This window comes from Erythrolamprus reginae, chromosome 8, assembly GCF_031021105.1.
Source record: "Erythrolamprus reginae isolate rEryReg1 chromosome 8, rEryReg1.hap1, whole genome shotgun sequence".
Classification (NCBI taxonomy): Eukaryota; Metazoa; Chordata; class Lepidosauria; order Squamata; family Dipsadidae; genus Erythrolamprus; species Erythrolamprus reginae.
The window spans coordinates 16,106,171-16,129,278 of NC_091957.1; the positions used below are offsets into that span (position 1 = coordinate 16,106,171).

The following is a 23,108-nucleotide window of genomic DNA, read 5'->3' on the forward strand; positions in this document are numbered from 1 at the left end:
GTCCGGTCTTTGTCCCTGGACATCTGACCAGAGCTCTGAAGCCGTCAGCGGGGTGTGGCCAAAGAGGAGAGGGCTCACCTGCATTCCTAGGTTTCCAAGGGGCGCGAGGAAGGTCAAGTTGCCGTCGGGTTACGACACACGCTCAGGAGTGCGTTAGGTCTTGTATTTCCGTGACGTCTGTCATCACTCTATCTGGTTGACCTCCGAGACCTCATGTCTCTCCGGCCGAGGCTTTTAACCTGATGAAAATGGATACAGTGGGTTTCAAACAGTCTAGGGTGTAAGGCAACGCCTGGGAAACGTAGCACCCGAGAAGCAAAATTGGGAAAACTCGGTTCCCTGTTGAAGAATTTTATCCCAAACGTTTATTTATTGAATTGATTTCTTAAATTGAATTTATTTATTGGATTGAATTTATTTATTGGATTGAGTTTATTTCTTGACTTGAAATTATTTTTTTAAAGTAATTTTAATTGTATTTTATACATTTAAGAAAACCATAAACACAACATATAAGCAGACATGGACACAAATATAAATCCAAATATTTTTCAAGTAAGTCAGCATCCAGCTTTTACATTCTTATTTGTATACTATATAATTATATAGCTTTACACATGTTCTTACATCATATACATTTTCATTGTAGATTAGCTCTCCTTTTTCTTATTAATTTGTACCACAGTGTCCAGATATCATAATAGTCCGAATCTTTTATTATCATTTAATACCAGGGTTAGCCGATTCACTTCTGCACAGTCGGAGAATTTATTTATTTATTGAATTGATTTATTTTATTGAATTTATTGGCTTGAACTCATTTATTGGGTTGAATTTATTTTCTGGGTTGAATTTATTTATTGGATTCAATTTATTTATTGGATTCAATTTATGTGCTGGCCACTCCCTTAAGGACTTAGGTTAAAATGTGTCGTAATAATAATAATAATAATAATAATAATAATAATAATAATAATAATAATAATAAACATTTTTGTAATAAATAGTTTAAGAAGCATTTCATAAGGATATTAAGCAGGGGTCACCTTTCTATGGCAGGAAGGGGAGAAATAAGAGAATAAACCGGGTGGGAAGGGACCTTGGAGGTTTTGTAATCCAGCCTTTACATAGATAAGTGGTCCTCTACTTATGACTGACCAGCTCAGCAGACCTTCAAAGTTGGACCCTGGAAAATTCTTTAATTACGACCTAGTTTTGAAGTTCTGATGTTTACGCAGCTACCCTGTTACTTGGGGATTTTGGGTCCTCGCCGATAATAGGCATCGGTTCTCACATAACGACCATCAAAAGCATCCCCACATGGTCCATGATCAAAATTCAGGTCCTTGGCGTGTACTGTATTTTGTGATGGTTGTGGGGTCCCTGCGTCATGGGATCATCACCGTTAGTGAAATGGAAGGAAGGAAGGTGAGAGAAAGGGAAGGAAGGAGTGTTATTGTGTTATGGAAAGAAAGAAGAGAGAAATATGAAGGGAAGGAAGGAAAGAAAAGGAGGGTGGTCGAAGGGAGGAGAGAAGGAAGGGAAGGAGGGAGGAAGGGAATGAACGAATGAAAAAAAGAAAGGAGAGAAAGAAAAGGAAGGAAAACCAGGAAGGAAGGAATGAGAAAAAGAAGGAAGGACAGGAAAAAGAAAGAAAGAAAGAAAATGGAAGGCGGTGGGATTTAAAGAGCCTCGGGTGTAAGGTGGCACCTGAGAAACCTAGCGCCCGAGAAGTGAAATGGGAAAACTAGGAAGGAAGGAAGGAAGGAAAGAAAGAAAGAAAATACTTGTGCAAATAGTTCTGGCCATAAAATGTATTTTTAAAATATTTCTCTTTCCGATCACACATGTAGATTGGTCTAAGCGCCTCTCTCTCTCTTCTCTCTTTTTTCAAATTCGTTTTTTCACTTTTTCCTTTCGCTTCAACTTTCTTCACTTTTCTCCTTTTCTGTAGAAAGTTGCTTTTTTTAAAAAAAAGAGAACATAACTGGCCGTTGGCTCTTGCAACATCTGCCTTGCAAAACTTTCACCCAACTTTCGTGCACCAAAAAAAAGAGAGAGAGGATTTTGAGAAACTGCTTGGTTAGATGCTCTGTATGCGAATGTCGCTGTAGCAACATTAGGGTGCTGTGTTTGCAAGTGTGCAATGCACAAGTTGTTCCACGGATCAACCTTTCTGACTTTTGGGAATTTTCTCCTTAGTTCCAAGTTGCTTTTCTCCTTGTTTAGTTTCCACCCATTGCTTCTTGTTCTACCCTCAGCTGCTTTGGAGAATAGTTGACTCCCTCTTCTTAAACTAGCCCTGCCCAGTTCCTGCAACCGTTCTTCATATGTTTTAGTAGCCTCCAGTCCCCTTATCCTCTTTATTGCTCTTCTCTGCACTGTTTCTAGAGTCTTAGCATCCTTTTTGCATCGTGGCAACCAAAACTGGATGTAAAATTCCAAATGTGGCCTTACCAAGGGCTTAAAAAGTGGTATTAACCCTTCACGTGATCTTAATTCTATCCCTCTGTTGATGCAGCCTAGAACTGTTGGTGAGAGGGAGGGAGGGAGGGGAAAAAGGAAGGAAGGAAGGAAGGAAGAAAAATGAAAGGAAGGAAGGAAGGAACAAAGGAAGGATGGAAGAATGAATTAGAGGGAGAAAGGAAGGGAGGAAGGAAAAATGAAAGGGAGGAAAGAAGGAAGGACGAAAGAATGAATTGGAGGGAGGGAGGATGGAAAAAGGAAGGAAGGAAAAAAGGGAGGAAGTAGGGAAGAATGAATGGCAAGAAGGAAGAGAAAAGGAAAGAAGGAAGGAAGGATGAATGGGAGGATGGAAAAAAGGGAAGATGGAAACAGGAAGGAAGGAAGAATGAATGGAAGGATGGATGGAAAAAAGGGAGGAAAGAATGAAAAGGGGAGGAAGGAAGGAAAAATGGAGAAAGGAAGCATGAATAAATGGGAGGATGGAAGAAAGGAAGGATGAATGGGAGGATGGAAAAAGGGAGGGAGGAAGGAAAAAGGTAAGGAAGAATGAATGGGAGGAAGGAAGGGAAAAAAGGGAGAGAAGGGGGGAAAGAAGGAAGAGAAGAGTGGGAGGAAAAAAGAGAGGGGACCCCCCCCCCCTTTGAGTCTGACTCCCTGACGGCTGGATTGTCTCCGGCCAGCCAAGGCCGAGCTCATCCAAGAGACGGATCCGATGGCAGCAGTGGCCAGAATCCTCTCCCTCCTTCCTTCTCCCTTTCTTTTCCTTCTTGTTCTGCCCTGCCAAGGAGCCCCTTCCCTCCTTCGTGTCCCCTTGAAGCCTCTCCTCCTTTGGAGTGGGGGGAGGGGGTTGAGAAAGGCAGGCTGGTCTCCTAGCCCGGGTCTTCGCCTTGTGACCGGACGGCCTTTTCCTGGCTCCCGTCTCCTTGGACAGCCGCTCCGAGGTCTCTCTCTCTGCAACAGGGGTGCCGGAACAGATCCGGCTGCAGAATCCAGGGGGTCCTCGCCTTGTAGCCACAATTCAGGGTAAAGTTTCCGTTGCTAAGCAAGACAGCTGAGGGAGGCTTGCTCCATGTTACATTTCTTGTCACAGTTGTGAGTCTGTGTCCGGCTGTATCTCTCACTCATCTATCTCTATATTATCATCTTTTCTCTCTCTTTCCTATATCTACCTACCTACCTACCTACCTATCTATCTATCTATCTATCTATCTACATCTACCTATCTACCAAGCTACCTAGTCCACCCACCCATCTGTCTATCATCTGTCTATCTGTCTGTCATCTATCATTTGTCTCTCTATCCATCTATTTTATATCTATTATGTCTGTCTGTCTATTATCTATCTTCTATCTACATAACCATCATCCATCCATCACTATCTTATCTATCATCATCTATCCAACCATCATCTATGTATCAGCTCTGTCTGTGTATTGTCTGTCTGTCCGTCTATCATCTATGATTTGTCTATATCTTTCTATTTTCTATCTATTATGTATCTTTCTGTGTGTCTATTATCTATCATCTATCTTCTATCTATCTATATAACTATCATTCATCCATCACTATTTCTATCTATCTATCCATCCATCATCATCTATCTATCTCTGTCTGTCTGTCTGTCTGTCTGTCTGTCTACTATCTATCATCTATGATCTGTATTTCTATCTTCTATCTATCTGTCTGTCTATTATCTATCATCTATCTTCTATCTATCAACATAACTATTATCCATCCATCACAATATCTATCTATCTACCTATCTATCATCTATCTGTCATTTATCCATACATACAAATTCTCCATTCTCTCTAATTTATCCATCCATGAATTGATCCATTCCAATACACCTATCTCATCCATTCATCCATCTTTTTATCCATTCCTCCATTCCTCCATTCATTTATCATTCATTCATTCATTCCTCCATTCCTCCATTCATTTATCCATCCATCTTATCCATTCCTCCATTCTATCTCCCTGTCTTTTGATGTTATTCATCCATCCATCCATCCGTTCTGTCTCATTTATCCATTCTGTCTTTTTTTATCCATCTATCCATCTATATACATTCACAATTTGGAGTAGAATCTCTCTTTTTTTTAATAGCAGATTTTCAACTTTTTAAGTGGAGTGGAGGCTAAGAAGTCTGCAGCGCCCTCTTGTGACCAGCAGCGGTCAAGATGGCTTGGAGGCAGTTCTGGATTGCAGATCGTGGTTTAGTGGCCCACATCCTTTACCATTTTTTAGATGCATGTTTGTTTTCCTTTCCTTCTTTTGCCTTCCTTTTGTCTTCCTTGCCTTTTCTTCCTTTTTCTGCTTTTGCCCCCAGCTTTGCTGAGTAAGCAGATTATTTTCAGGAATGGAGGAATGTACAGAATCTAGAGCTGTTGTTGAATTTTTTTTTCTCCATTTGTGGCTAAAATAATATCAATAACTTTTTTTAAAAATCCAGGATTTGTAAAAGCCGAACAAAAATGTGTACAGGACCAGAAAGACAAATAAAAGAATATAAAATGAAAGAATTTTGCCATCTTTCAAAAGACCAGGGAAAAATGGAAAGCCAAATGCTTAAAATGTCTTTAAAAGAACAAAATAAAAAGATTCAACTCATGGTTTGGTTTTTCTTTCTTTCCTTCCTTCCTTTTTCTTTCTTTCCTTCCTTTTTCCCTCCCTCCCTCCTCTTCTTTCTTTCTTCCTTTCTTTTTCTTTTCCTCCCTCTTTCTTTCTATTTTCCTTTCTTTCTTTTTCTTTCCTCCTTCCTTTCCTTCTCTTTCTTTCTCCCTCCCTCCTTTCCTTCCTTCTTTCTTTTTCTTTCTTTCCTTCCTTCTCCTTTTCTTCTTTCCTCCTCCCTTTCCTTCTCTTTCTTTCTCCCTCCTTCCCTTCCTTCTTTCCTTTTCTTTCTTTCCTTCTTTCTTTTTCTTCCTTTCCTTCTCTTTCTTTCTCCCTCCCTCCTTTCCTTCCTTCTTTCCTTTTCTTTCTTTCCGTCCTTCTCTTTTTCTTTCCTCCTTCCTTTCCTTCTCTTTCTTCCTCCCTCCCTCCTTCCCTTCCTTCTTTCCTTTTCTTTCTTTCTTTCCTTCCTTCTTTCTTTTTCTTTCTTTTCCCTCCTTTTTCTTTCTTCCATTCCTTCTTTTCTTCCTGCAGTGGGTGTTAACAAAGATTCATTTGGATCCTGGAGGAGCTTGCCTCCATGTACCCCGAATCCACCACGGACTCCCCGGCCAGATTCTCAAACCGACACACTGGATCCCCAGGTATGATCTACAGGTGAGTGTCAGCATCGGCCAGCCGTGTATGTCGGTTGCAACTTGTCCCGGGTTTGGACCTCCAGTGACCAGAATGAAGCAGCCGAGTGACCCTCAGGGGGTGCAAAATCAGACAGATGGGTCATTGTGGAGTTACGACCGTAATTGGGACAAAAATTCACACTGCTACGACGGTTAGTAAGCAAGTCACACTCTGGGTCGGTCATCATTTTTGGGGGGTTTTGTTTTTCAGGAGCCCAAAATGTTGGTAAGCGAGACAGTTGTTAAAACTTGTGTCCCATATTATGACTAGTGAACGACTGCCGTCGTTAGGTTACTAGCTCCGTTAAATGTATCCAGCTTCTGAGATGGTCAGGATGTCACTACCAGAAAGACGCAGTTCCTACCTGCTGCACTTGGGGATGCTGTTGACCCAACCCTCTTGATCCAAGACCATGCAAATGACCATAGAGTCTTGAGATGGAAGGCTCAGAAAGTCTAGGGACGATATGTTGACCTCACCCGCTTGATTGAAGATAACACAACCAACCATGCGGAAAAACCATGGAGTCTTGGATTGAGAAACCAGAGAGTCCAGGGAAGGTGATATGTTGACTCAATCCTCTTGATCCAAGAACGTGGGGAGAACCATAGAGTCCTGCATTGAGAGGCCGGAGAGTGTAGGGAAAGCGGCATGCTGATCCAATCCTCTTGACCCAAGACCATGCGAAAAATCGTAGAGTCTTGGATTGAGAGGCCAGAAAGTCCAGGGAAGATGATACATTGACTCAATCCTCTTAATCCAAGACACTGAAAAACCATAGAGTCTTGCATTGAGAGGCCAGAGAATCTAGGGTAAGATGGCATGCTGATCCAGCCCTCTTGACCCAGGAAACCATGCTAACAACCATAGAGTCTTGCATTGGGAGGCCAGAGTGTCCGGAGAAGGCAGTAATCGTTTCGCCCAATGTGTTTGCAAAGTTCCTTGCCTTTTTTTATTTTTTTTCCTTTTCAAAATCTGCCATTTGTGGAATCTTTCTTCTTTTCTTCCTTCCTTTCTTCTTTCCCCCTTTTGCTTTCCAAAGTGCTCGTTATGGAAGTCCGAAAAGACAGCTCCAGTTTTACAGGTAAATTTTGTCCTTTTTTTAAAAAAAAAATCCTCTCGGTGGTCTCCAAGCTTCCAATTTGGCGGTTCTGCAAAAATAAATAAAATTAAATAGGATCGGGGAGGGGGGTTCCCCTCCAGAGGCTGCCTCTGTGACCCCCTAATCGTGTCCCTGTGACCCCCTAATTTTGCATGCATTCCCTTTGGAAAAATGAGATTTTTCTAACTGTGACTCTACGGGTGGCTGGTTAGAGCTCTTGTAAGGAATAAGAAACGAAAAATTATTTGGGCTGGTTGGAAGGTATTGTTGAGCCTAAAGGCACGGTAGGTTTTTCCAACTCCACGTTGCCGTCGTCATCACAAAAGCCATTTTTACAAGGGGTCCTTGGTTTACGACCAAACCCGGGACCAAGAAGCTGCGTCACTAAATGAGGTGGCCCATTTTACAACCATTTTCGCAGGGCCTGTTAAAGGAAATCCACCTTTCCCAGTTCACTTGTCGCTTGTCGGAAGCCGGCTGGGAAAGTCACCTTTTTTTAAAGCATTGGGTTTGCTCCGTTTTTCAAACTTCCTTGCTACGGTTGTTAAGTGAATCCCTGCAGTTGTTCAATGAGACATGTGGTTGGCTTTGCCGGCCAGACAGTCGCCAAAAGGGATCACGTGATTCCCCGGAGCGCTGCGACCGACATAAGTACAGTGGTACCTCTGCCTAAGAACGCCTCTACTTACGAACTTTTCTAGATAAGAAACAGGTGTTCAAAAAAAAAATTTGCCTCTTCTTAAGAACCATTTTCCACTTACAAACCCAAGCCTCCAAAACTGTAACTGGAAAAGGCGGGGAAAAGCCTCCGTGGGGCCTCTCTAGGAATCTCCTGGGAGGAAACAGGGCCGGAAAAGGTGGGGAGAAGTCTCCGTGGGGCCTCTCTAGGAGTCTCCTGGGAGGAAACAGGGCCGGAAAAGGCAGGGAGAAGTCTCCATGGGGCCTCTCTAGGAATCTCCTGGGAGGAAAGAGGGCTGGTAAAGGCAGGGAGAACCCTCCGTGGGGCTTCTCTAGGAATCTCCTGGGAGGAAACAGGGCCGGAAAAGGCGGGGAGAAGTCTCCATGGGGCCTCTCTAGGAGACTCCTGGGAGGAAACAGGGCCGGAAAAGGCAGGGAGAAGCCTCCATGGGGCCTCTCTAGGAATCTCCTGGGAGGAAAGAGGGCTGGTAAAGGCAGGGAGAACCCTCCGTGGGGCCCCTAGGAATCTCCTGGGAGGAAACAGGGCCTCCACCCTCCCTGTGGTTTCCCCAATCGCACGCCTTATTTGCTTTTCCATTGATTCCTATGGGAAAAATTGCTTCTTCTTACAAATGTTTCTACTTCAGAACCTGGTTACGGAACGAATTAAGTCCGTAAGTAGAGGCACCACTGTACATGTCATTTTCCGAATTTCGATCGCACGACGACGGGGGGGAAAACTCTGCAACGACGTTCGCTAAGTGTGAAAAAACATCTGTACGTGATTTTTTTTTCCGCTCCTCTTGTACCTTCAAACCGTCCCTAAGCGAAGAGTTCTAAGCCCAGGACTATCTACGAAGCCAAAAATTTAAAAAATGGGATTTCAACTTACAAGAGGCTCATCCGCGTATTCCCATCGCAAAGTTCCCACATTTCGGCAAAGTGCGGTAAAGTTTTCGGAAGGTGCCAAGAGAGATACATCAGCAGAAGTTCTGCCAACTTGCAAAACTTCTGGGCACCTTCCTTGGCATCTATCGACGTTGATGGGTTGGCAAAAGCCATGGATAATTAGCTTTCCTCCCCAGAGATAAACCGGGAAATAATCCAGCATGTGTGAATCGGAGGGCGGAAAATGCATTAAGAGAAGAAGGGAGAGAAAGCAGAATTATCTCTCTTATTTTCAGCCTTCTTGGTAGCCAAAGAGCCTTGCAGTTTGATCAAGAGATGGATCAAATTGAACGGGTCCAAAGACGGGCTACAAAAACGGTGGAAGGTCTTAAGCATCAAACTGATCAGGAAAGACTTCATGAACTCCATCTGTATAGTCTGGAGGACAGAAGGAAAAGGGGGGACATGATCGAAACATTTAAATATGTGAAAGGGTTAAATAAGGTTCAGGAGGGAACTGTTTTCAATAGGAAAGTGAACACAAGAACAAGAGGACACAATCTGAGGTTAGTTGGGGGAAAGATCAGAAGCAACGTGAGAAAATATTTGACTGAAAGAGTTGTAGATGCTTGGAACAAACTTCCAGCAGACGTCGTTGGTCAATCCAAAGGAACTGAATGTAAACATGCCTGGGATAAACATCGATCCATCCTAAGATAAAATACAGGAAATAGCAGAAGGGCAGAATAGATGGACCAGGAGGTCTTTTTCTGCCTCCAGTCTTCTAGGTTTCTATGTTTGTATCCCCTTGAAAGAAAGGCAGGTCTGTTTTTCACACTTATGACGGGATTTACACTAATTATCACATCATCAAAATTCATAGGCTTAGATCCATCCTAAGATGAAATATAGGGAATAGTATAAGGGCAGACTAGATGGACCAGGAGGTCTTTTTCTGCCGTCAATCTTCTATGTTTCTATCATTTCCCCCTTCTTCTTCTTCCTATAATCCTTTTCTTTTTTTAAACTCCGTGAGCAGACGAAAAACAAAAAAAAAAACCCCAATCCGACGGAGCGGATTATGGCTAAAAAGGCTATTTATTCAACTCCAAACGCCTCTCATCCTTGGGTTTTTCTGCTCTTTAAAATTCCCCAGAATTGCAACTGCAGCAAAAACTTTTTGAGTCCCGTGGGACTGGGCAGCATAGGAGTCTAATAAATGAAATTAAATTTGTGCAGAAGTTGAGCTTTCTTTCCTGTTCTGCTTTCTGTTCTCTATAATCCAGCATGTGTGAATCGGGTGGGAAATGCATTAAGAGAAGAAGGGATCTCTTATATTTTTAGCCTTTCATCTCTCATATTTTATCTCTCGTATTTTTAACCTTCTTGGTAGCCAGAGAGCCTGGCAGTTTGGTCATCTCTGTGCTGGCAGGGTGGCAAAATGGGTAGAGGCAAAGAACTGACCTGGATACATCTCGGCTTACCAGGGTGGACATTCCAATGGTTTAGTGGTCTTCAGAATATTCCTCCTCAATGCCCGCGGTTTCTTCATGCCTGGGGATGGGGGGGTTATGTGTGGATAGCTGGCGTCTTCGGTGGTCTTGCTTGGCGATCTTGGCTTGTTGGAGAGAGGGACATGGAGGAGGCGGAGGGTGAGGTTGAATCTTGGCTTGCTGGAAGGTGGGACGTGGAGGAGGTGAATGGTGAGGTTGAATATTGACTTGTTGGAAGGAAGGATGAAGTTGAATCTTGGCTTCTTGGAAGGAGGTACGTGGAGGAGGTAAATTATGAGTTGGATCTTGGCTTGTTGGAAAGAGAGAGACACCTCACCTACCATCCCTTTCCACCTTGAATGGGATTTACGTTTGAATGGCAGGCTCCTCTCTTCAGACCATCCGCGATCACGGAAACACGAATCGAAATCCTTTCTCCCGTCTCATGAAGGCAGCCATCTCCGTGTCTTATGAAAGCAGCTGCATCGGCAGCTCATGAAAGCAGCCTTTCCCCAGAATTTTCCAGCTCCACCTCCAAATTACAACCCGGACCGGTGAATTTGAGCCAAGGTGGGTGGAGAACCTAACAGATTCGCGGAAAACCCCATCGCCTGGGAATCTCGGGGATGCGCCGTCTGTTTACCTCCTCAACGGGATTCGTTTGACGTTGCGAATCGCGGGCTCTTGTCCGTCCCGGTCATTCCTCGCTCGTCTCATCCATCATCCTCTCTCGTTGTCTCCACCGTGTCCCTCCACGGTGGGCGTTAGCACCACAATGACAACAACGAGTCCCCGCTAATCAAAGAAAAAGCGAGCAACCCGTCGATCGATTTTTGCGCCTCCCATAAATCAGACTTCTCCTGCCAGAAGCTTTTTAGAGCGAGTGAGCGAGAGACACACTGTTGAATAATTTAGCTCGGATCATCATAACCGTCTTAATGGATTTCCTGTTAAATTCTCTCGGGGTGGGTGGGATGTGGGGGGGGGGTCATTCGAGATTGCTCCTGACAACCCAGAGTGGATTTTTTTTCCCTCCCCGCCACACCACCTCTACCACCCCCCTTTGCATGTAAAGCCACGCCTGTGCGCTGTTTTTCCACCCGTCCGCGAGAAAAAATAATATATATGTAATAACTGAGAACTTCTGTTTTAATGAGTCGGATCGCGAGACACCAGGTAAGTAGCGATCCCCGGATAAGAGAAACGCAAATGGGGGGGTCGCGGGTTGAAGTTTAAAATCCCGCAACACCCTTTGCAGATATTTCTGTGGCTGGGCTTGGAGAGTAGCTTTAAAAAAGCTTAATTTATTTATTATTTCAAGTTATTTATTAATTTTCTTGCTTTTGGGGAGAAGTTTCATCTGCTTTTTTAGGGAAGGAAGAAGGAAAGAAAGTTTTTAATATGATGTTTCCATCCCGTATGGATTTTAGCAGCCATGGTTGCACATCTTAACCGTGGCTTATGCCCCCGTCTTTTGAGTAAACCAGGTTTATTTGGGGGTTTTTTCTTTCTGTTCCTTTGCACCTGAAAAGAAACTTGGGGTCCCAAATTCGATGGGGCGCCAGCAAGTTCTCTGCATCAAACACACATCATCGGGGTGTGTTTGCTTTCTCCATCAGAATTGAGTTTCTTTCTGCGTAATTTTTTTTTTTTTTTTTGGAGAATGATGAAATAAGATCACACCTTTATTGCATCCAACAGGATTTTGGAGGTTGTGGGAGTGCAGCTGGATCCGTGTGCAAAATTGTGCGTGTCTTGATATTTTTTATTTATTTCTCCTTTTTATATATATATTTTAAAAATAGCCCAAGATTCCTTTTATCTTCACATTTCAGTTGCTGCTTATCGTTTACGGTTTGGCTTGGATGAAAAAAATCCACAGCTACACCTTGCAAACTTCCGAGAACTGTAGGTCGAGCAATTTTAGGATAAAATAACAGGAAATTTTGATTTTAAAAGCCCAGTTTTTGGCTTAAACCGTGCGTGGATAAAGGCTGTTTCTTCCTTCCTTCTCCTCCTCCTTTTCCTCATTATTATTTTTTAACCTTCAATTCAGTTCATAGTCTGGGATGATAAAAACTTTTAAAAGTACAGCTCCTAATCAGAGACCTATGATCTATTAATTAACATTGTTATAACATCATCATTATTTTATTCACAAAAAACAGTAATACAGTACACGAAGTCGAACACTTCCCAAGCATCCAGGACTGTGGTATTATTATTATTATTATTATTATTATTATTATTATTATTATTATTATTATTACAGGCTCAGAAATGAGAACTGGATATTATACAAACCCGCTTAGCGGAAAATCCCTCTCCAAATTTTAAAATTTCAGCCCTCCGTCTCTTGCAGAGATCCTTCAGATTTCCTTAAATTTCAGAATGGGGCAAGGTTAAGAATTTTAGCCAGCACAGCTTGCAAAACAAAGTTGTAAACCAGATTCTTGCAACCCAGGTTTAATTTTAATCTAGTATCTCTGCCCAACTCAACTGCAAGACTTTGTTTTTTTACAAAATGCAGAAAAATGAACCCTCTTTGCAGTTCAGAAATGGAATTGAAAATTAATCTTTAGCTGACTAAATTTTTAATATTAGGAACAAATTTATCGGAATGCATTCGGTTGATTAATAGAATTAAATTATGTGTGCAATCCACCACGGGAAAGACAGCATATAATAATCTCACGGTGTCACCCCTTGGCAGCTGTAAATCAGCCCAGGGAATGAACAGAAATTATAGACTATGTAGTCCACAGACCTTAAAACGCCTTACACCCTCCAAACTTCAGTTTTCATGTTTATTTTCATTTTGAAACCAAAATAAATAAACATCTTCAGCTATTTTGCTCCTAATCTTTTCATGTTCTGCCACTCATTTCAGTGGCCAAAATTTGATTTTTGAATGAAGGGGCTGCCTTATTTTGTAGGAAGCAGAGAAAAAATGGGTGTTTGAACATACCTGCATAATACTTATCCTTCTCAAAAAGATATTTTAGCAATATTTCAGTATCTCTATCGATATTTTGGCCCCAAAATGTAAAGAGACATCCCATCCCTATCACACCAGTTGTAAGCTGCATTAAAAATAGGAAGGGGTGTGTTATCTGCCCAAATTTAAGTAGTCAAGTGATAAGTATTTAAGGTATAGGATTAAGATGCAATTCAGAAAAAGAGTGAAAGAGTGATCGTCCTTAGATATCGCCAGAAAGTTTAAAGAACTTTGCAAAAAATAACATTGAAGGTTTTGAATTCTCAAATCTGGACATTTGGAGAGTTAGAAACTGGATCCTCCTTTTAAATCCATTTAGATGGATCTCTTAAAAGCCCTTAATTGGATAAATGGCCTAGCTATTAATATAAGGAACACTTATTTTCTCTTGCGAACTAATGTACTTCAAAGTGCAACGTGAAATTCAATATGCAACAGTCGTATAATTTAATGGTCGTAAGTCATTTTTTCCATGCCCTACTAACTCCAAATGGTCACTAAACAGACTTATCATGTTGTGCTCTTTGCAAAATTTTTAAGTTTGCTATCCATGCGTTACAGGATAAATAAATAAATAGATTGATCTCTTATTTTTTTAAAAAAGAAATTCCACATTCAGAATTGCAGTGAGGTCCTTGTAGGTTTTATTCAAACCAATTTTGTTTTCTCCCTGTTTTCTCCTTTTTTAGCGGATTAGGTTTCAATTTTTCTATCTCCTTTTCTTGCAATTATTTATTATTTTATTTATTTATTTTATTAGATTTATCAGCCGATCAACTCTTGACGGGCGACTTTTTTTTCCCACACGAGTGAGGGATGGAATGCGCTAGGATAAGATAAGGGCCAAACTTTTAAAAACATGCTTGATTTCTTTAGGGATGGCTGAATTAAAATTAGCCAGTTGGTGGGAAAATTTGGAACTCAGGACCCTTCGGATCCAAACGGCGTCGCTTGGTGAAAAAGGTTGCAAGCTTGCCCAGTCTTTTAAAACAAAAAACCCCAACTAGAGACTCGCACAGAATTCTGGGAGTTGAAGTCCCACCCGTCTCCCCACAAGTTCCCACCACAATTGAGGTTGCAAGTCGAGGATTCTTTCCGTTGCTAAGCAAGACAGCTGTTCAGCCAGTTTCGCCTCGTTTTACAATCTTTCTTCCCACTGTCGTTAAATGAATCACTTAAATCTGTGATGGCGAACACTTTTTTCCCCCCTTGGGTGCCAAAAAGTTTAGGGTTAGGCATGCCCACCCCCATAATGCAATGCTCTCCCCCGAGCATGCGCTCACAGCCCCCTATGCTGCTCCCTGAACGCATGTGCGCAGGGCTTGCCCAACAGGTGTAATGGAAGTTCAGAAATGAACTTCTGGTTGGGCCATTTTTAACCCTCCCCAGGCCTTAGGAGGCTGTTTTTAACTCTCCCCACACTCATCCACGCTGTGGATGGTGAAAAACAGATTCCAGCCTTTCGGAGGACGGGGAGGTTATTTTTGCCTTCCCCACGCTTCAGGAATGCCTCCGAGGGTGAAAAACGGCCCAACCAGAAGTTAGTTTCCAAACTTCCGGTAGGCCTGTTGGATCCGTATTTCACCATCCACAGGCTCTGCAGGCTTTCCTGAAGCCTGAGGAGGGTGAAAAATGGCCCAATGGCCTAACCGGAAGTTCATTTCTGAATTTCCGGTAGGCCCGTTGAGTCCATTTTTCACCATACACAGGCTCAGGAAGCATTCCTGAAGCCTAGGGATGGTGAAAAATGGCCCAACCGGAAGTTAGGCCTGTCAGCCTCGTTTTTCATGATCCACAGGCTCTGGAGGCTTTCCTGAAGCCTGGGGAGGGTGAAAAACAGCCGCCTGAGGACAGGGGAAAGGAGCCTCCTGAAGCCTGAGGAGGGGGGAAAACGCCTCCTGAAGCCTGAGGATGGGGAAAAGGGGCCTCCTGAAGCCTGAGGAGGAGGGGGGGCTCTGGAGGCTTTCCTGAAGCCTGAGGACAGGGGAAAACGCCTCCTGAAGCCTGAGGAGGGGAAACAACAGCCTGCTGAAGGCTGAGGAGAGGGAAAAACAGCCTCCTGAAACCTGAGGAGGGTGAAAAATGGCCTCCTGAATAATAATAATAATTTATTACATTTGTATGCCGCCCCTCTTCGTAGACTGAAGCCTGAGGAGGGTGAAAAACAGCCCAGTGGCGGAACTGGAAGTTCATTTCTGAACTTCCGGTAGGCCCGTTGGATCCATTTTTCAACCCCCACAGGCTCCAGGCACTTTCCTGAAGCTTGGGGAGGGTGAAAAAGGGCGCAAAGGCCTATCCGGTAGGCCCATTGATCATTTGTTACCATACACAGGCTCCTGAGGCTTTCCTGAAGCCTGTGGAAGATGAAAAGCAGCTTCCAGAGGCCTGGGGAGGGTGAAAAATGGTCCAACTGGAAGATAAGTTTCCAAACTTCCGGTAGGCCTGTTGGGTCCGTTTTTTACCATCCACAGGCTCCGGAGGCTTTCCCGAAGCCTGGGAGGGTGAAAAACAGCCTCTTGAAATGTGGGAAGGGTGAAAAATGGTCCAACGGCCCAACTGGAAGTTCATTTCTGAACTTCTGGTAGACCCTTTGGATCCATTTTTCTCCACCTACAGGCTCCAGAAGCTCGCATGAAGCCTGAGAAGGGCAAAAATGGCTTCCCCCGCCCTCCAGAAGGCAGAAAATCATGCCATCTGTGGCAGGCGTGCCATAGGTTTGCCATCACTGACTTAAGTCATTAAAGTCTTCGGAGAGGGGCGGCATACAAATTAAATGTATTATTATTATTATTATTATTATTATTATAGTTAATAACAAAATTATTAAGTGAAACTGGCTTCAACGCCGACTTTGCAATTCAACCGTCATAAGTACATGCCAGTTTCCAAGCATTCAAATTTTGATCACATGACCACGGGGATTCTGTAACGGTCGTTAAGCGTGAAAAACAGGCTTTAAGTCACTTCTTTCAGTGCCGTTGTAACTTTGAACCGTCGCTCGACCCCAACCGATGCTTGCAATCTTCGCCACCAACCGGGCGGGCGGGCAAGGCAGGAAAAGATCGCGATGCGGCGGGCTTGATCTCTTAAGGCAAACGCCCTCCTCCTTCACGGATCCTGTGCAGATCCCCCAATCGGGCAGCATCATGCTGTCGATGACGTACAGCGGGAGCCTGCGGAGCGTGGCCAGCCGGTCCCACTCCGAGTGGGGCCTCCACCAGCTGCACCAAACCGACACCGTCGAGCTGCAAAAACTTAGGGAAGTCCGGGTGGCGGCCCAGACCCGCATCAGGGAAGAGTTCCTCCGGATGCACGGCTTGTCCCTGGACGAGTGCACGGCGCAGACAACCGGCATGAAATATCGGTAAGCAAAACGTGCGTCGGTTTGGGTTCGCAGACCTTATCCTTCGATATGCGGATTGGGTCTGGTTCAACTTAGTGGAGGAAGTTGGCTCACTTTAAGCTTAATGACTTAATTCCGGTTTGACTTGTCAATTATCTAGTGGAGACGTTGATTGTGAGACATGGTGGATTCTTTTAATATTTTAAGAAAAATAAAGAATAAAATACGTTTGGATATATAACTTCAGAATATGTTCGGGACTGCCTTCTGCCGCACAAATCCCAGCGACCGATTAGGTCCCACAGAGTCGGCCTTCTTCGGTCCCGTCGACTAAACAATGTCGTCTGGCGGGACCCAGGGGAAGAGCCTTCTCTGTGGCGGCCCCGGCCCTCTGGAATCAACTCCCCCCTCCCCCCTCCTTGCCTTTCAAAAGCTCCTAAAAACCCACCTGTGTCGCCAGGCATGGGGAAACTGATACACCCCTTAGCTACTGTGGTTTTTAATGTATGGTTCGTTAGGTTGTGTGATTGTTTTTTATAAGAAGGGTTTTAAATTGCTTTTAACATTAGATTTGTACATTGTGTTTTGCTCTTGTGAGCCGCTCCAAGTCCTCGGAGAGGGGCGGCATACAAGTCTAATAAATTATTATTATTATTATTATTATTATTATTATTATTAATTATTATTATTAATTATTATTATTATTCTCGCACATCCTTTTTCTCCTCCAGTTCTATTCTACGTATTTTTGCAGCTACACCCTGGGCAGGGATATCGCTCCATGTATTTTAATTTTTATTCCGATTGCGTCCTGGAAAGACAGACTTTTGATGTCGCTTTCGGAGGTGGGAATTTGAGGGTCATTCTGAAGTCGCCTCGTTCTTCTAGCATTTGGGTGAAGGGGGTTGTGAGTTGGCCAGGACGCGAGTGTGCAAACTTCCCGTGGAAACCAGCGTTCAATTTTCTGCAGGCTCTTTCTGCCTGCGCATCCTTTGCGGCAGTCCCAAAACACAAGTTTGTGTTTGTTTATTTATTAATTGGATTTATATGCCAGTTTATATTTTTTTGCCGTGGATGTTGTGGTCAGCCAGCAGTGTTGCCAGGCGTCGGAAAGAAAGGGAACTAAACTGAAGGAAGAAAGAGAAAAAGAAAGGAAGGAAAGAGGGGAAGGAAGAAAGAGAAAGAAAGAAAGAAAATAGGGAACAAGGAAAGGAGGAGGGAGGGAGTGAAAGGGATGGGTAGGAAGGGAGGAAGAAAGGGAAAGAGGTAGAAAGGGAAGCAAGTGGAAAGAGGGGGAAAGAAGGGTAGAAGGAAGGAAGAAGAAAAAGGAAAGAAGGAAAGAGACAAAAAGAAAGAAATTAAAATGGAATTCTCATGCAATTCTAGGAGAGGAGTGTAAGAGAGAGTCCAGTGGTGGAGAAAAAGGGAAAAAAGAGTTTTCAGATATTAGCTGGAAAAGTTATAAGTAGACATTCGTACCAATTACTACGATGGCGAGATAGAGATAGATAATAGATAGAGGATGGATGGAGAGGGAGAAATTGAGATTTATTTCTGAAAATTTGTTTCTGTAGTTTCTTCACTTACCACCAGGTGACACTGTCTGAAAGAATATGTGTTGGTTTCTGAACATTTTTAAATGAATAAATTCTTAGTCCTCAGGAAGTCCTCAGCTTAACGACCAGAATTCCCAGGCGGTCCTTAAGTGAGTCGTGGCTGAATGTTGCGACCTTGTTCTTATGACATTTGTTGTAACAAAACTTCAGGAAAACAATGTGTGTGTGTTTTTTTAAGTGTTTTCTCGGGGAATTTATACCAAAAACTTTGCACCCCCAGAGCGTTTACGCAGCTTTTTACCTCTCATCCTTGGGCTTTTCTGCTCTTTTAAAATCCCCCAGAATTTGATTTGTTTGCAACTGCAACAAAAACTTTTTGAGTTCCCGTGGGATTGGGCAGCATAGACATCTAATAAACTTAAATTAAATTAAATTTGTGCAAAAGTTGAGCCTTCTTTTCTATTCTGCTTTCTGTTCTATATATATACTGCCCAAAAAAATAAAGGGAACACTCTTAGATCTGAATGAATGAAATATTCTGATTGAATACAGTGATCCCTCGAGTTTCGCGATCTCGAACTTCGCGAAACGCTATATCGCGATTTTTAAAAAAATATTAATAAAAAAAAAAACCACTTCCGCGTTTGGCTTCAGGACTCAGCTGGGAAGCGGCGCGGCTGTGTTAAAAGGTCGCAGCCGGCCTGGGGGGCTTCCCAGCACCCCCCCGAACCCCCAACCCGGGTTCGGGGGGGTGCTGGGAAGCCCCCCAGGCCGGCTGCGACCTTTTAAAACAGCCGCGCCGCTTCCCAGCTGAGTCCTGAAGCCAAACGCCAAAGGCGAACTTCTGCGTTTGGCTTCAGGACTCAGCTGGGAAGTGGCGCGGCTGTTTTAAAAGGTCGCAGCCGGCCTAGGGGGCTTCCCAGCACCCCCCCGAACCCGGGTGGCCGGGCGAGCAGCGAGCGAATGGCGGGTGGCCGGGCAAAGGGTGGGCGAACGGCGGGCGAGCGGGTGCTGCAATCTGTCGGCTTCCGCACTTTCGTCGCTCCCCACCTCCACCATCTGCGCATGCGCGGCCATGAAAAAAAGGGCGTGCATGCGCAGATGGTGTTTTTACTTCCGCAACCCTACATCGCGAAAAATCGATTATCGCGAGGGGTCTTGGAACGGAACCCTCGCGATAATCGAGGGATCACTGTATTTCATTTGCACAACTATTCCATTTGCACAACAGCAGGTGAAATTGACTGTCAATCAATCTTGCTTCCTAAGTGGACAGTTTGATTTCACAAAAGTTTGATTTACGTGGAGTTATATTGTGTTGTTTAAAGGGTTCCCTTTATTTTTTTGAGCAGTGTATATTCTACGTTCTCTTTTATAGTGTGTTCTGTACTCTATATATCCTGTTCTCTATTCCGTAATTCTCTTTCTCCATTCTATTTCCTACTCTAGTCTATTCCGGGTTGTTGTTATTTTCTTTCCATCCAAGAACTTGATTTGAGTCCCGTGGGATTAGATTCCTATGCCACCTAATCCCACGGGACTCAAATCAAGTTCTTGGATGGAAAGAAAATAACACAATACAACAAATTAAATTTGTGCAAAAGTTGAGCCTTCTTTTCTATTCTGCTTTCTGTTCTATATATATACTGCCCCAAAAAATGAAGGCAACACTCCTAGATCTGAATGAATGAAATACAGTATTCTCATTGCATATTTCATTTGCACAACTATTCCATTTGCACAACAGCAGGTGAAATTGACTGTCAATCAATCTTGCTTCCTAAGTGGACAGTTTGATTTCACAGGAGTTTGATTTACTTGGAGTTATATTGTGTTGTTTAAGGGTTCCCTTTATTTTTTTGACCAGTGTATATTATACATTCTATTTTACTCTCTACATGGGGCTACCTTTGAAAAGTGTTCGGAAACTTCAGATCGTGCAGAATGCGGCCGCGAGAGCCATTGTGGGGTTTCCTAGATTCGCCCACGTTTCTGCAACACTCCGTGGCCTGCACTGGCTGCCGATCAGTTCCCGGTCACAATTCAAAGTGTTGGTAATGACCTTTAAAGCCCTACATGGCCTTGGGCCAGAATACATCCGGAACCGCCTTCTACCGCACAAATCCCAGCGGCCGATAAGGTCCCACAGAGTTGGCCTTCTCCGGGTCCTCTCGACCAAACAATGTCGTTTGGCGGGCCCCAGGGGAAGAGCCTTCTCTGTGGCGGCCCCGGCCCTCTGGAATCAACTCCCCCCAGAGATTAGAATGGCCCCCACCCTCCTTGTCTTTCGCAAATTACTCAAGACCCACCTTTATCACCAAGCATGGGGGAGTTAAGATATTCTTTCCCCCAGGCCATTACAAGTTATGCATGGTATGTTTGTGTGTATGTTTGGTTTTTATAATAAGGGGTTTTAGTTGTTTTATTAACTGGATTGTTACATGCTGGTTTTTTTATCATTGTTGTTAGCCGCCCCAAGTCTGCGGAGAGGGGCGGCATACAAATCCAATAAATAATAATAATAATAATAATAATAATAATAATAATAATAATAATACAGTGTGTTCTACATTCTTTATATCCTGTTCTATATTCCGTGTTCTATTTCTCCATTATATTTCCTACTCTAATCTATTCCGTGTTGTATTGTGTTATTTTCTTTCCATCCAAGGAACTGGATTTGAGTCCCACGGCATATACAAATTAGATAAATTAAATTAATTAAATTGATTTCTCTGTTTCCCTTTTTTCCCAAATGGTCAAAATTGTCCATTTTCCCCCCTTGGGGGTAAAAATAAAAAAGGATTTCCAATAGCTTAAGGTGCCATTTTCGGACAGCATATCCAGATGGTCCAACAGGGGACAACTCTTAAGTTCTCTCTCTCACCCACTCACACAGCAACAAAGACACAACCACACACACAATTTGCAAGAGGCACCCGGAAGGCAAGAAGTCCCCTGCCGGGCGCCTGCTTTAACTCAGAGGTCAGAATCAGGCAGCGCGCCATAAATATTATATTTCCTTCCCCAACCCACCATGAATATTGCAAATGTCCCTGTTTATAACTCCAGGTGCATGGCAGGACACTTGGGGAAGTGTTGGATTACAGCCTTTCTAATAAGGGCTGCTCTATTATTCATTCCGTACAAATAAAAAGAAATAAATAAAAACCCAAAGAAAGGGGCCTTATTAAGCAGGGAGCGAGCGAAGCCTCCTCGCCAGCCACTGAGAAATTCAAAATAAAAGGGGCAAAAAACGTCACTTAAAGAGGAGAGGAGGTTTCGTTTTCTGGATTTAGAGAGGATGGTTTTGGTGGGTGGGGAGCACCCCGTGCGATCTGCCACTTTGCAAATTGTAATTAGAAAAATAAAAAGAATAATAAAAGAGAGTCGAAAGGGGACCGTTAGAGGTCATCTAGTCCAACCCCTCTGCTAAATGCAAGGGATTTTATTTGCCCAAGCAAGAAACTATCCACTCCAATGATGGAGAATCCACAACATCTGAAAGGCAAAAGCCGTCCCACCTGATGAATAGATCTGGGATTATAGAATAACCAAGAGTTGGATGGGACCCTGGAGGTCATCTAGTCCAGCCCCCTGCTTAAACACAAGGGATTTTATGCCATTCTGCTCAAAGGATTGTCCCGTCTTTTCCAGTGAAGAAGCTCCCAGAATTTATGGAGAGAATCTGATCTATCTCTCTCTCTCCCTCATCCATCCATCCATTCCACCCTCCCTCCATCTGTCCTCTGTGTCTGTCTATCCCAGTGTTTCCCAACCTTGGCAACTTGAAGATATTTGGACTTCAACTCCCAGAATTCCCCAGCCAGCGCTGGCTGGGGAATTCTGGGAGTTGAAGTCCAAATATCTTAAAGTTGCCAAGGTTGGGAAACACTGGTCTATCCATTCATCTAACCATCTACCTACCTATCTATATATAATCTATCTTTATCTACATACTTACCTATTTATCTATTATCTATCTACCTACCTATCTATATCTCACCTATATCTTTATCTACCTACCTATGTCTGCATCATCTATCTACCTACCTACCTATCTATTTATTAACTATCTATCTATCTATCTTTATCTACCTTATATTTACCTATATCTTTACTACTTACTTATATATCATCTATGTTAACCTACCTACCTATTTATTATCTATCTACCTACCTACTTACCGATCTATATATCTATATCTTACCTGGATATAGGATTGTGGGGGCAATAATGCTGGCTCTGTTAAAAAAAAGTGCTATTGCTAAAATGTTGTGAGCCGCCCTGAGTCTAAGGAGAAGGGCGGCATAAAAATCAAATAAATAAATAAATACCTAACCTATATCTATATCTTATCTGTATCTTTACCTACTTACCTATACTGTATATCATCTATCTTTTTCTACCTATCTATTATCTACCTACCTACTTACTTACCTATCTACATATCTATAGCTTACCTATATCTTTAGCTACTGGTTAGTAAATCCAGTCACTGAATTTAAACATGCCTGGGATAAACATAGATCCATCCTCAGATAAAATACAGGAAATAGTATAAGGGCAGACTAGATGGACCAGGAGGTCTTTTTCTTCCATCAATATTCTATGTTTCTATGTTTATCTACCTACCTGCCTATTTATTATCTATCTACCTACCTACTTACCGATCTATACATCTATATCTTACCCATATCTATATCTTACCTATATTTTTACCTACCTACCTATATATCATCTGTCTTTGTCTACCTACCTATTATCTATCTATCTACCTACTTACCTATCTATAAATCTATAGCTTGCCTGTCTTTAAAATGTTGGGATCCGATGATGGTCATAACTCGAGGACTTCCTTTGTTTTTCCCCCTCCGAATTTTTTTCTCAAAATCCTCAAGAAAAAACCCCTTTGCAAATGCTTCTGCACAGCTGCAGCCCAGGAGGCAAAAAACGGCTCAGCTACCTTCCTGGGAGAATGGGGCTAATTTGTGTGCTGATTTGCGTGTTTGTGTGTTTGTGTTTTTGTGTGTGTGAGATGCACAGAACATGGTGCACAAGAGTTTTGCAACCATCCACCTTTTGGTTGGCTTCTAATCTATTCGTGAAAATCTCCAACGATGGAGCAAGTCACAACTTCTGGAAGAAGAGGAGGAGATGAAGAGGAAGTGGAGGAGGGGAAGAAGAGAAGGAGAAAGAGGAGTAGGAGGAGATGAAGAGGAAAGGGGGAAGCAGATAGGGGAAGAAGGGAAAGTGGAGGAGGAGGAAGAGGAAGACAAAGGAGAGGAGAAACG

The 23,108-nt window shown here is 43.1% G+C and overlaps 1 protein-coding gene across 4 annotated transcripts in view; it reads left to right on the top strand.

Annotated features, from left to right (window-relative positions):
• The window catches only part of KCNAB2 (potassium voltage-gated channel subfamily A regulatory beta subunit 2), a 55,185-nt gene that overhangs the window by 7,155 nt on the left and 24,922 nt on the right, over nt 1–23,108 (top strand). For 2 of the 4 annotated variants that reach the window (XM_070759022.1, XM_070759023.1), the window contains exons 2-3: nt 5,612–5,734; nt 6,798–6,839. In XM_070759022.1, the coding sequence (XP_070615123.1) occupies nt 5,658–5,734; nt 6,798–6,839 (119 nt within the window). In that variant the 5' untranslated portion in view covers nt 5,612–5,657. Of the gene's footprint in view, nt 1–5,611; nt 5,735–6,797; nt 6,840–16,060; nt 16,279–23,108 lie in introns of those variants that run through there. The other 2 variants (XM_070759024.1, XM_070759021.1) reach the window with 2 other exon arrangements.